This window comes from Empidonax traillii, unplaced genomic scaffold (genome assembly GCF_003031625.1).
Source record: "Empidonax traillii isolate 1590-97213 ecotype Southwest subspecies unplaced genomic scaffold, ASM303162v1 scaffold34:size3740991, whole genome shotgun sequence".
NCBI classification, from domain to species: Eukaryota; Metazoa; Chordata; class Aves; order Passeriformes; family Tyrannidae; genus Empidonax; species Empidonax traillii.
This window is the reverse complement of record NW_020955227.1, coordinates 2,458,358-2,470,819: the sequence shown is the minus strand read 5'-3', so window position 1 is coordinate 2,470,819 and position 12,462 is coordinate 2,458,358. Positions and strand designations below refer to the sequence as shown.

The 12,462-nt window shown below is 39.3% G+C and overlaps 1 protein-coding gene across 5 annotated transcripts in view; it reads right to left on the bottom strand.

Moving 5' to 3' along the window:
* Positions 1-12,462, bottom strand: part of CDK5RAP2 (CDK5 regulatory subunit associated protein 2) — a 70,514-nt gene that overhangs the window by 40,250 nt on the left and 17,802 nt on the right. For all 5 annotated transcript variants that reach the window (XM_027877858.1, XM_027877860.1, XM_027877863.1 and 2 more), the window contains exons 13-16: positions 9,683-9,853; positions 8,789-8,962; positions 3,998-4,095; positions 987-1,117 (exon numbers count right to left, since the gene is read on the bottom strand). In XM_027877858.1, the coding sequence (XP_027733659.1) occupies positions 987-1,117; positions 3,998-4,095; positions 8,789-8,962; positions 9,683-9,853 (574 nt within the window). The remainder of the gene's footprint in view (positions 1-986; positions 1,118-3,997; positions 4,096-8,788; positions 8,963-9,682; positions 9,854-12,462) is intronic.

Sequence of the window (12,462 nt, the reverse complement as noted above, 5' to 3'; positions counted from 1 at the left end):
AAATCCTACTCCCAGCTCTGACACTGATTCTACGGCTGCTGCAAGGACCCAAAACTCACAATTCATCCACTAATTTTTCAGAGTCTTCTCTTCCAGCAGCCTCACCCTCAAAAAACCTGCTCCTGAGAACCCAGGAGGATCCACGAGGCCCTTTGGCCCACCCTGGTTGTGGATCATCTCTGGGCTTTTGAGGCTGGAAACTCTGAAACAGCCAAAGTTTACCTTTTGTCACTCATCAGAGCTGTCAAGGGAGTGATGCTAAATTTGAAAATCCAAGTTGAAAGGGGAAACTGAACAGGCTTTATTGTTATTTATATATCCCCTAAGGAATAAACCAGATACATCTTGTACATATGCAGTAAACTATATTTAACAGTGCCCACTGACATTATTCTTTTCTATATCTAAGAATATCCTAAAAACACCTCCCAAGACGTACAATAAAAAAGCTTGAAGATAAAGTTATAGTTTAAAGCTCTACTATTTCTGAATCACTAAATAACAAAACCTTTGGCTTCTTTTTTTTTTCCCTAGAACTAATTCTTCTCTTAGGAGGAGGTTATCCATTGTCTGAGACAGAAGGTCTTTGGGAAATAATTACATCCCATGGTCAGAAAGTGATCCCATGGCCACAGATTGATTCCAAGGCAGGAATCTCAGACTTCTGTGAAAAAAACATAAATTCTAAGGGTACAAAACTTCAGGCAGCATGAAATGATCCCTGCTGCATAACTGCCATGGAATTACCAACATCTGTGCATGGAAAGAGAGAAGCTGCCCCTCTGTGTCCCTCTGTGCCCTGATGGCTTCAGGACGCTCTGTCACAAATCCCCCAAATCATCCTCAGTGTAGAAAGCTAAAAAGAAAACTTTTCCCACCTTTTTTACTCTCAAATATTTCTTCTCCATCACAGCAAACTGACTGTGAAAAAAACAGTTGGGTTTTTTTTGTGCAGGGAGGGGGTTGGGCTGCACATGGATACAGACCTCGGCGGTTTTTCATGTCCTTAATCTGATCTTCTAAGATCTTCTGTAGGTTCCGGTTGCCTAAAACATCTTCTTCCAGTTGTTTTCTCAATATGAAAATGTTGTTCAGTTCCACTTGCAAGCTGTTTATGCTGGAAGGAAAAGGGGGGAAAAAGAAATCTTTGAGATCCAATTCAAACTTCAGCATGTTTTGTCCACCTGGGCCTCCATTTCACGTTCCCCACCGCAGGGTTTCACCAAAGTCACATCATTCTGATCCACGAGCACAAACAAATCCCTACATAGGAAGAGGAGACTAAATGTTTACATACACAGCCTTTTCCTCCTGTTTTGAGTTGTGCTGTTTCCAAGTCAGCTTCCACATGACAGAGTTATTCCACCAGCCAACTCTGGGCAGTTCTTTTTAAGGAAAAATCAAAATTTCTAACTTCTGGAAAGTATGCCAAAAAAATATCATTATTACATAATGCTGATGGCTTTGTGTACTCCATTATGTGGTGACCATGGAAACTTCACTCCCTTGCCACAGAGCTACACTATATAATCTAATGCTCCACTTAAGAAAAATATCAAAAAGTCCTGTTTCATTGAAAATATGACCCAGACACAACTGTTTTATTTCTTCATTTATCCATACAGTCTGTAAAAAAGACCTTTTGAGGTCTAAATTGTCTCAATTATCACAATAGGGCGTAAATGTCAAAACTTACAATTTATAAATTTGTCAAGGTGAATTAATTCTTTAAGCAGCTTTGCCAGGGAAGCTCTTCAGCATCAGCCCCTCAGGTCTCACAGTGTCAGCACCTGGAGCTGTCCCTTCCTAAATCTTCCCCACACCCTTTAACTACATCAACAAGACAGTGCTAATCAGTCCACAAAGACTTAAGTACTGAAAAAAACCACCTAAAATTGTACTAAAATGAAATACATAGGATTAAAAAATAAGTAACGCAGTGTTACTGAACTCATCATATTATTTATTTTCACATTTACTTCACTCAGTGTTTTAAAATAAATGAAGCTGCTGTAGAATTTCCAATTTACTGCACTAAATGCCAGAGAATTCAGGGATCTTTTAAAAATTTAAATCTATCTTACAGGAGACTGTACAGGAACACAGAGCACATCATACTTGCATGAGAATAACAGCGTACTGTAGAAGCACATTAATTAAAAGGCTGCATGTATGAAAAGACTCTCAGTCTGTCTCCTGACAACTGTGCTGTTGTCAGGGTTTCCTGCACAAGAAACTACTGCTTTAACCAATTCTGCCTCATACAAGAGCTTCTTTGAAGAGAGACCTCTCTTAAAAGCTCAGCAAAAAAATTAAGAATAAAAACAAATCAACACATTACTAGAAGCCAGGTAAGCACATTTTCTCCTTTTCATGAGTTAGAGGTTTTATAAGAAAAAGCATTGATTCCCCACTTGGAGAGACAGGGAATGTCTTGGTCCTGACATCCTGTACCTTATTTTGAAAAATAACCACCCAGGTTGCTTGAAATAAATAATGCCTGAAAGAAGATATGTCAGCAAGAAAACAGATGTTTGCCTAAAATCCATGTCACCGCTGATGGCAATTAAATTCAGCTTCCTCATCTGTGTATCTGCAGGGCTTGTTTATCCATTTCCAAGAACTTTGGCTGTTCAAGTCTTCCTTGATGAGATTTATAGCACATCTCAGCCCCCAAAACTACGAGGGGGAGAAATAAGAAGACCAGTCTCCAGCTCCCAGCTTTGTGCATCGCCTGCAATCTCTGCGTGACGTTGCTCTCTGCATCCCAAAACCCCACATCAAGAAACCAGACCTAATGACCCTGATCCCACAGAAGTTAACTGCAGAATTCCTAGGACCTTAATGATTACACTTACAGTTATAAGTTTCTTTATTTGAAAGGAAAAACTCATTTCAGAGCCACGTGGCTTTGCTGTTACTGCACAGAGTGATGGCAATCACCTTACCCACGGAACGTGGCTCAGTGTCAGGCCACACTCCTCGTGTGAAACAAGAAATAATCCCCATAATCTGACTTCTGTCACTAGTTTTAATTAACAAAATTCTAGTATCTGAAGCAGCTCCTGAGCTGTGGCCAAGCACAAGCTGGCACAAATGGTAATGTGCTTAACTCACATGCAGATCTCATCTACTCTAGTGCTACTCACTCCATGGTTTCCAAACTACAGTGGGCTATAAACCAACTGCAAAATACAAACACACATTCCCCCAGGGCTGGCAGGAAAAAGCCATTGCCTCCAGGCAGGAAGAGTGAGGAGCTGGCTCTCAAATGTTGACAATATCTAATTAAGGTGTTTGTAATTGTAACAGCGATAGTAAATTTTTAATAAAACATTTAAATTTATTTTACCTCAAGGCTAAGAATTTTCTTTATTTTATCATAACATCTCCTCCTCAACTGCCAGGCAATAACAGGGTACAAAGTAGGCCGCAGATTTCTCTCTAAAATGTTGTGTTCTTTGATTTTAAAAGGTTAAAAACCACTTGCTCCCGCTGTACTTCTCAATGCCTTACCTTGAGACTGCACTATGTAAACTTCAATTATTCTGTTTTGTTTAACCTTTTCCAAAGTCTTACAGGTTTATATTCTCATCAAAATTCTCTAAGTGTTACTTTTAAGATAAGCAATATCTGTATTTTAGAAGTAAACCATGGCAAATTGTCCAGCACCTAAAAGTTCACTGCAAGTTGATTTTTTTCCCCTATATTCCAACACACCACATGTAACTGCTGAAATCCAGCTGCTTACTTTGGTACCTAAATGGAAATCTGGGTCATCTGAGGTTCCAATCCAAAACAGAAACATTTTCAGAAATATTTAAGCAATTTACATAATAGAGCCTCACTTACAAAAATACTTCCCTTTACAGAGATGACTACAGTGAGTTTACAAACAAATGGTAAAAAATAATCTCCAGTTAAACTGCATATTTTTCTCTCAACTTCTGACTTTTGCCCTTTGAGTTTAATTATCCCCCAAACCAGAAGTACTCACCTATCTGATTCTTTGAAGGTCTTCACGAGGGTAGAATATATATTTTGTTCTTTCCTTAAAGCAAGAATCAGCTTCTCATATTCAGCTTCTTTATTTTCCTAAGTTAAAACCAGAACATACTGAACTTGCAAGGTAATTTTTAGGTTTGTATTGTATCACTATTTACCTACCAGGAGTCAGTCACACATCTAGACAGTCATTCATCATTTTTCTCTCAGTCTGAGAAGCTTCCCCCCACCCCAACCCGAAGCATCCTCACTCCCAAAGTTCCAAAAACCCAGGAACAACCCAGCAGGCAGCTATTCCAGAGGAGGGGAAGGGAGGGAAGGGAAAGCAGACAAACACAAGCTCCAAGAACACATTTTAGAACAAGTCCTCTCTGTGTTCTGGATAAAATTGGCTTTTTTGGGGCGAGGAGTTCCTGCAAATTCTGTTCCATTTCAGAACAACAACAACAACAAAAAAGGGTTGTGTTGAGCCACAACTAAAGGATGAGCATGTCAGACACTCTGGGAGTCAGCTTTCTGCACACTCAGCTGGGTCACCACAAGCTGCTCGTGCAAAGGAAAGAAAATGGTTTACCTGCAGTTTTGCTCACAGAAAGGATATTGTTATTATTTTAAGAATAAACCCAGACTCTAAGGGTACATTCTCAGTAAGGATCCACTAATTCCCCCAGACTTTTCTCACTGCAAAACAGCCACAGAGTCACTGTTTCAGCAGGAAGCAAAAAAATGCAGCTCTTTTAAGGATTATTTGCTTGCACTTATTGAATAAAAGCATCTAAGATATCAGCCATCTCCAAAGAGAAAATAACTGAAATATCTGTAGCAAATTTAGATATATTTATACCAGGCACAGATTCTGCCTCTGTTTAAGAATTGTTGCTACTCTCAGTTTTCTTTTTTGACTGAAAACTGAAAGCAAGACCAAAAAGGTGCCACAGCTAAGGGGGAATCTCAGCTAAGGGAACTCTTAAGAGATACTAAATCATGAGTGAACAGATCATTACCAAGGAACAAACCTACACCCAGGAGTTTTAAGCAGCTGTTATTACTCCAACTGCAATTCCTAAGAAAGGAATTGCAGGGAAAAAAACAAAAAAAAACAGCTACAGCATAATCTTGTTAATTCACAATAACGATGCAAAGACTGTTAATTTGAAAAATTCAGTGTTCTGCAAAGCAAACAGCACAAAAGCAAGGACAACTGGTGTTTACTTTTAATTATTTACACTCATACTTCACTGTATGCTGGCAAACATGTTAAACAACATTTTGCAAGTGTAATCAAGTTTTGCTGAAATGACTCCTGCTCAGGTAACGTGCCTGGCAGGTCCTGCTGCAGCTTCCACCACCAAGGCTACGGAGTCTTTGAAGAACCGACCTTGCCTTTGGACACAGGCACCGTGTTCAGCTGCCACCTAAAGGCCCCTGGATTCTCATAAATGTCTCCAGGTTCTAGTGCAACTTATACATTAAATACTACTCTGTACTGAAGTGCAAAATACTGAGATTCCTATCATGTTTATTATCGAGATGAGCAGAGGAGGAGCTCACAGCAACAGCTTCTGCTGACTGAGTAACACAAAGGCAAACAGATGGAGGTGGGTGATCCAGAGGCCATTAATAAAAAAACCTCATGCAAAAAGATTTTAAAAAGTACATCTTGCAGCCTGAATTAAGGAGCCTTATCAGTGTGCTGGACCCTCAGCCTTTCAAGAACAGCCACTAAACGTAAAATACACAGGTTGCAATTTAACTTGGAAAAGTTTGGTCACAAATACTGACCAGTGACGTAGAAAGCAAAGGGAAAAAATATATCTTTTGACTTAATTTATCGTTTCACAGTCTGGCAAAAGTTCTAGTGAACTCTTCCATATGTCTGATACGAGCCTTGCAATTATTACTGAAGACATACAGAGCTATATCCTAATTAAAAGCTCCTCCTGAAGCAGTGGCAAAGCCGTGTCACTCTGCAGAGCTGAAGTGCACAGATCAGGTAACGGGTCTGTAACTGCTGCATGAACAAAGCAGTGCTGAACACACAACCCTGCTCCAGTTGCCTGCTCCTTTTAGAAATTCACGTGTTAATTGAGTTCTACATTTGTACCAAAATCTCTGTAAGCTCGTGAAATCCTCCCAACTCCTTCTCTGCCTAACGGGAGACAGGAGCTGCTCGTTAATTCCAAATGTCACAGACTATACACAAATTATTAAATTCTAAATTCAACCAGCTAGGTAAAGGTTAGCAAAATCATGAAGAAGCGTTCCTGATTTTTCAGAATCTTTCATGAATAATAAGGATGAGAAGGTACAGCATGAACATCCTTTTTTTTTTTTTTTTGTACATTATTACTATCATTTCTAAATAACGTGTAGGAGTGAATTATTTCAATCAACTCCCCGACGGTACACAAAACATAAGGCAGCTCTGTAACTTAAATAGACTGTAATGCTGGGGGAGTTAATGAAACATTAAACCTCTTGACACATGGTGTGAGGGAAAATGTGTTAGAGGAGATAGCTGTAAGACATCCAGGACCATATTGCAGTGAAAGATTTATATTCCCATGAAAGGAGGCAATCTAATACATTAAAGTCTATATTTAAGTCTGAAATACTATTGCTAAGCAGCAGTGGTGGAAAACATAACTTATTTTCATTAAAGGTTTCTCAGATTTTAAGCAATGAAAGTAAAAGGTTTATACCTCCACAATAAATAACTTATTGGCAAAGTCACAAGAATATCTGGTTGCCTCACTGAATATTCTTTTGCTTCCAACAACCCTCAGGATCATTTCAAAATCTCTGAAGGTTAGAGGATGAATGACTGAGAGAAAGCCATAACCTACACCTCTTTATTGATCCATCAATCAATCAGTACCAAAATTTGGTAATTTCTTCTAATTTCTAAATTCCTTGGCTGTAAAATATATTTAATTCTGAGACTTCACAGACACCAGAGTCAGCAGTTGCCTGACTCCCCTACAATTATCAATGCCCTCGTTCACTCTCTCTCTCTAGCCCATGACAGTGGCTCAGGAATCCAAACTCCAAAATTAGAAACTGTCATTTATCTCCCCCGCCCTGGCCAAGGCACCCAGCAGAGCTCTGGATGTCGGTTGCCTTGACATTTATCATTACATTAAAACAGAGCACAAAGATATGATGATGAGAGAGAGTGAAAGTTCTGCATCTCTCAGATCAGTTTCTTCAACTTTAAAGATCGGGGAGGCTGGAAGAGCTGGGTTTCTGTTCCCTCTGGAGGGGAGGATCCAGCTGTGGGTTTGCTGAGAGTTGGTGCAGCAGGGCAAAGCCATCCAAGAGTCCCAAGCAGCCAATGAGAGCTGAGCTCTGGATAATCCCTGTCCATAAACTGATGATTAATATGCCAAAGTGGGTTCTTGCAGGAGATATGTGACACTGGGGTTGAGCTGAGGGGACAATGGGCTGTGATTAGCTATTGTTCACAGCCACCGAGTGAACCAGCAGCAGAGAATGGGCTGTGATTGGAAGGTGGGTCTGGGTGATTGCCATGCAGAGCTTCACCTACCACCGCTCTCACCCCTGCTTATACACCTGAACTGAAAGTGAGGTGTACAGAGGGGAGTTGCTGTTTGATTTTCATTAATTCTGTATGATTTTCCATCACTTTTAGGTCCCTTTGTGACACAAGTTACGTGCATGCACTGCAGTTTGTTTTACAGAGGTTGAATTTCTGCTCAACCTTTCCCAGACTGTTTCCTGCCTGTACATTCATACACACTGGATATACCTTCACTGGTACCTGGGCAAACAGGGCTGCAGCTCCCTGACTCTGAGCTTCTCCTGTAATCCATGACTTGTGCTTGTCTCTACCATGTTTAATAATAGTGCCCATCACATCCATCATTTCATGATTCAGGACGTGACCCAAGATATTGCACTTATGTTTCCTTTGCCATTGGCTCACTTTATTTTGAACTCCCTTCAGAAAATCTCATTAATGACTGATTTACTGTTAAAGAAATGAAAAAGCTTTCTCCACCATTATAATGTACTAGTCTAATTCTTTTTACCTTGCCTGATGCTTTTAGAAATCTTAAAGTACAACTACATTAATGTACAGCTACAAACAATACAAGAAAGACAAGAAATGTAACCTCAAAAGCAGCTTATTTGTTCAATCATCTGCACATAATAATGCACTGATGGAGTCAGCAAGTGATTCAAACATTGAACAGTACCTGACTTTTTTTTGCTTGTACAGAAGTGTGGGGAACGAAGGAACTAACCCTACATTTTTTTAAGACTTTGAATTTTGAGCTCTGATTTCAGTTACTAACAAGTTTATTCATTTTATAGCATTAAAAAAAACGGGCATATAAGTACAATATATATATTATTGTACTATTGCCTTTCTTCCTTGCTTTAAAGCAGTTTTCTTCTTGCCCTAGACATATTTTCACTGCCTGCTGTATTTTTCCTCACTCCATTTATCTCCTGTGGTCACTGGCTCTGTGCAATTTTCCCCCCTTATCTATCAGAAGTACACAAACCTTCCTCTGTAGCTCTCTTCAGAAACACAGATATCCTCTCACTCAGGGAAATATATCTGCCCTAACCACCAAAAAACTCTACCTCTCTATGTGCTGTCTAAGAGTACAGAGCTTAGTGATGCCACATGAGCTCATCAGAGTACAATATCGGTGAATTACAACACACCTGAGTCCACAGCTTGGAAATCAAAATTCTCTTCAATTTGAAGTCAAGGTATTTATCTGCAGATGATCAGTTATGAAAAACTCACCTCTAACTCTCTGGCTATCTTGATAATTGACTGTTGAGACTGTGCAGCACATTTTTCCTTTACTAGGCCCTCATTTTTCAGTTCAAGTTCTTCATTAGCTCTTAGAAGGTTCTTGTACTTATTCAGGAGCTCCTGCAATTCTGCATCTTTTTCTTTAACTGTTCCATCAAGTTTCTAACAAAAGAAAGCCATGAGACAGTTTTACAAAATTTACTCCGGTTTTAAATCGCAAAATAGCAAAACAAACGAAATTCGGGAGAATATCCAAGGATGACCTGGCACATCTTATTTACACACCTTGCAAAAAGGGCAAAATTTAAGATATTAGAAGCAAAGAAAGACACAGAGAAGCTTTGACCAGCTATTCAGTCTTCTAAGTATTAATAAATAAGTCAAGGCATCCACCTTGGTTCCAGGTTGAGTACCATCAGTACTTCTCAGGGTTATACCTCCAGCTGTAAAAAACTGAGCAGGGTCCATTACCATTCCAACAGGAACCTTCTCACATAGGTCATTTGGGCTCCAAAAAGGGAAGATAAAATATTTCAGTATCTGTACCTACTCCTCAGCTTCCAGTTTCTGCACAATAAACTGAAAATCACAGGCACTTCAGAGCTTTTAAGGTATCTTAGCACAGCAGTGAAAATTCTACACAAGTATTAGCAAAGCTTCCTTCCCTCTCTGCCCACACGCTTCAAAAAACCCTAAGAAATCCTCCTGAACGCCACACACTCCCTAATTATATGCCTGTTCTGCAAATAAAGCATTATAAAAAGTGAAGGATTATCAGCAAAATCAACAGTAACTCCAAATACAAACGTGATTTTGTAATAATTCCCCACACAGAATCAAAAGATAACTTTCCATTTTTCATTTCAAAGTGAGTCTACCTACCTCAAGCAGCAGATCCTTGTGATTGACACTGTCTGTCAGCCGCTTGATAACAAGCTCCTGGCTCTGCAGCTTCTGATTGCTTTCACTCAAAAGAATATTGTAATGGTGTTCAACTGCCTTTTCTTTCTCAGTCATTTCACCATGTAATTTCTCTAGTTGATTTCTAAGGTCCTACAAAAAAAAAAAAAGAAACTGAATATGTAGCAAATCAACTTTAAAAAATGTTTAAGGCTAACAACCCACATTATTATTTTATCTTTCCATTGCTTTAAATTACCCATATCACTGGATAGCCTGGAAAACATACTGAAGCCACTTTTCTTTCTGTTGGCATCATTGAACACAATTAAAGAAAGGAAACTTTTAGATGAGATGTCAGTATTTTCTTCTAAAAATCTAGGTGGTGGTTGTTGTTGTTTAAATGCTTTTCATACCAAATGACTGGACTGCAAGGCTGTGGGGAATATTAGCACGTAGATGTTGTCGCTGTCAGAATGAAAATTCACTGCCGAGTCAATTCCCTCCCTTGTTAGAAATAGGAGAAAATTGGTTACGGGTGATTCAGTTTGTCATTTGCTCCTTTTTCTCATCACACCATGAAAATTGTTGCACTAACATTGCATTACTGGTTACGTTTGCATCAAACGAAAGGTCAGAAATGTTAAAACTTTTTTGTTTTGACAAGAGCACAAACTTGAAGTGACCAGTCGGGTCAGCCTCGTGATCAGAAGGGGTGAACAGACCTTGATCTTGATTGTGGCTCTGTTAATTGCTTTCTGCAGCTCCAGGATTAGCTGCATTATCTCCACATCTTAGCTCCCCATCAGAAACGTGTGCTTCTTGTTCATTCTGCTTCTAAACCATAGAAACAGCCTCTCTCAACAGCCTGATGCAGCAGCAAGTCCAGAGGACTCAAAGATCTGTAGGACCAAACTGGAATGGTGCAATGCAAAGAGCAGCATCTCCTGGGTTGCAGGTTACACCACAGATCCTGCCCCACTCCACCTAAAAATGGGGTTTCAAAGCCTGACCACCTGATAAAGCCTCCAAGAAACAACATCAAACAATTCCTATTCCTCACATTTTGCTACAGACCAGGAAAATCCCTAAATCTATGTAAATATATGAGATTATTAGCATGGTCAGCTCCAAGTTACTGAGTGGAAAATATCAAGAGCAAAAGGCAATAGAAAAATCCATAGTGTGGCCTCTCTCCCCCTCTTTGTGTCACTTCCAATTTTTTCCTGATTTGTTGGAAGTTTCACAACACTCAGTCAAAGGAAGCAGAGGTTGCACAGACATGAGCTTCCCTTAATAAACTGTTCCTCTGCATCTACTGCACAGATTGTGTGGAAAAAGAAAAGTAGAAACTTGTAACAAAGGAGCTGTTGCCTAAAATTAAACAATTAAAACTTACAGAAGACTTTATACTATCTAAACTTCTGTTTAGACCCAAAGAACCAGGTAACACAGAATACATCTTAAAATAAATGTTTTCTATTTATTCCCCAAAAGGGCCCATTTGTGAAGTAGCATAAGCTCTTTAAATAGTTTGCACATATGGTAGTCACCTATAAACCTTACATTTACCTCCACTGGGATTTCAAATTTAATAGTTGCTTCTTATTCTAAGTTCAAAGAGATAGCACTAGTGACACTTTAACTGCAATCTCTTTACAAACTGTTTTATGTTCTTTTCTTGACTTAATTACCTCACTTCATGCAGGTTCACATCAAATCCTTAACATAATTTTATTACCACAGTGTTTTACTTCTGTTTATTTTGCACACTAAATGCAAATTGTCATTTACAATGCCTTTTGGTTTACTTGCTTCATTTTAGCTTCATCACCAGGACTGAGCTAAGAAACCCCTAACAGTTCCCAAACCCCTCTCAAATGTTATTCAAAGAATGATTAAACCTAGACCTTCAATTCTGCAAACCAATAAAGTGGTTTTTTTCAGGACCAAAAGAACTACTTGCTTGATTAAGAAAACTGAAGAATTGCATAATCAGGTCCAAATTTTGTCTATACACACGAACTCTCAAAAGTGTTCCTATTTTTTCCTAGCTACCTATAAATACAAACTGCAGTGGGAAGCAGTGCAAAGTCTGATAACTGCAAAAGCTTTTGGTTTCAAGTTATGAAGCTCTTCAAGTGGGTCAAATTACGTCTGAATTTCCATTCCCAGCATGATAATCGGAAGCAAAGGATCAACAGCAGTGTTATCACTTTCATTGCACTGCAAAGTTCACTCCTTGGTGGTTTGGGGTTTTTTTTAATGTTGTTTTAATGCTATTACATCACTGAGAGGCTTTAAGTGAATCAACTACCTGTAAGTAAACTCCAAAGGAACATCTTTGATCTGTCCTGTAACTTCAGGTGGCCAACACCCTGAGTATTCTCTATATAAAAACCATGAGCAGCTTTAGGAAGGTGACACGTGCAGAGATAGAAGAGATGCTGCTGCAACATCAGCACTCCACCCCTGTTATCTCATCTCAGTCCTCTTGGTGCACAACAGTTGTCAGGTGCAGCAACCAGGTTTTAAAGCAGCAAAACTATGTTATGTCCAGGTTTATGGAAAGAGCTGGACTGACAAGTGATACAATTGTGGTAAAAGCAAAACAGCCTGTGAGAGATTTGCAATGTACAGGTAACTTTGCCTCAACTACTTCTGCCCCCGGAGTTCCCTAAATCCTTCCCAAAACAAGCTAGAGGTGAGACTGAAAATAATCTCCTTTGCATGATCTGGAATTCTGTAACACACCAAACTAT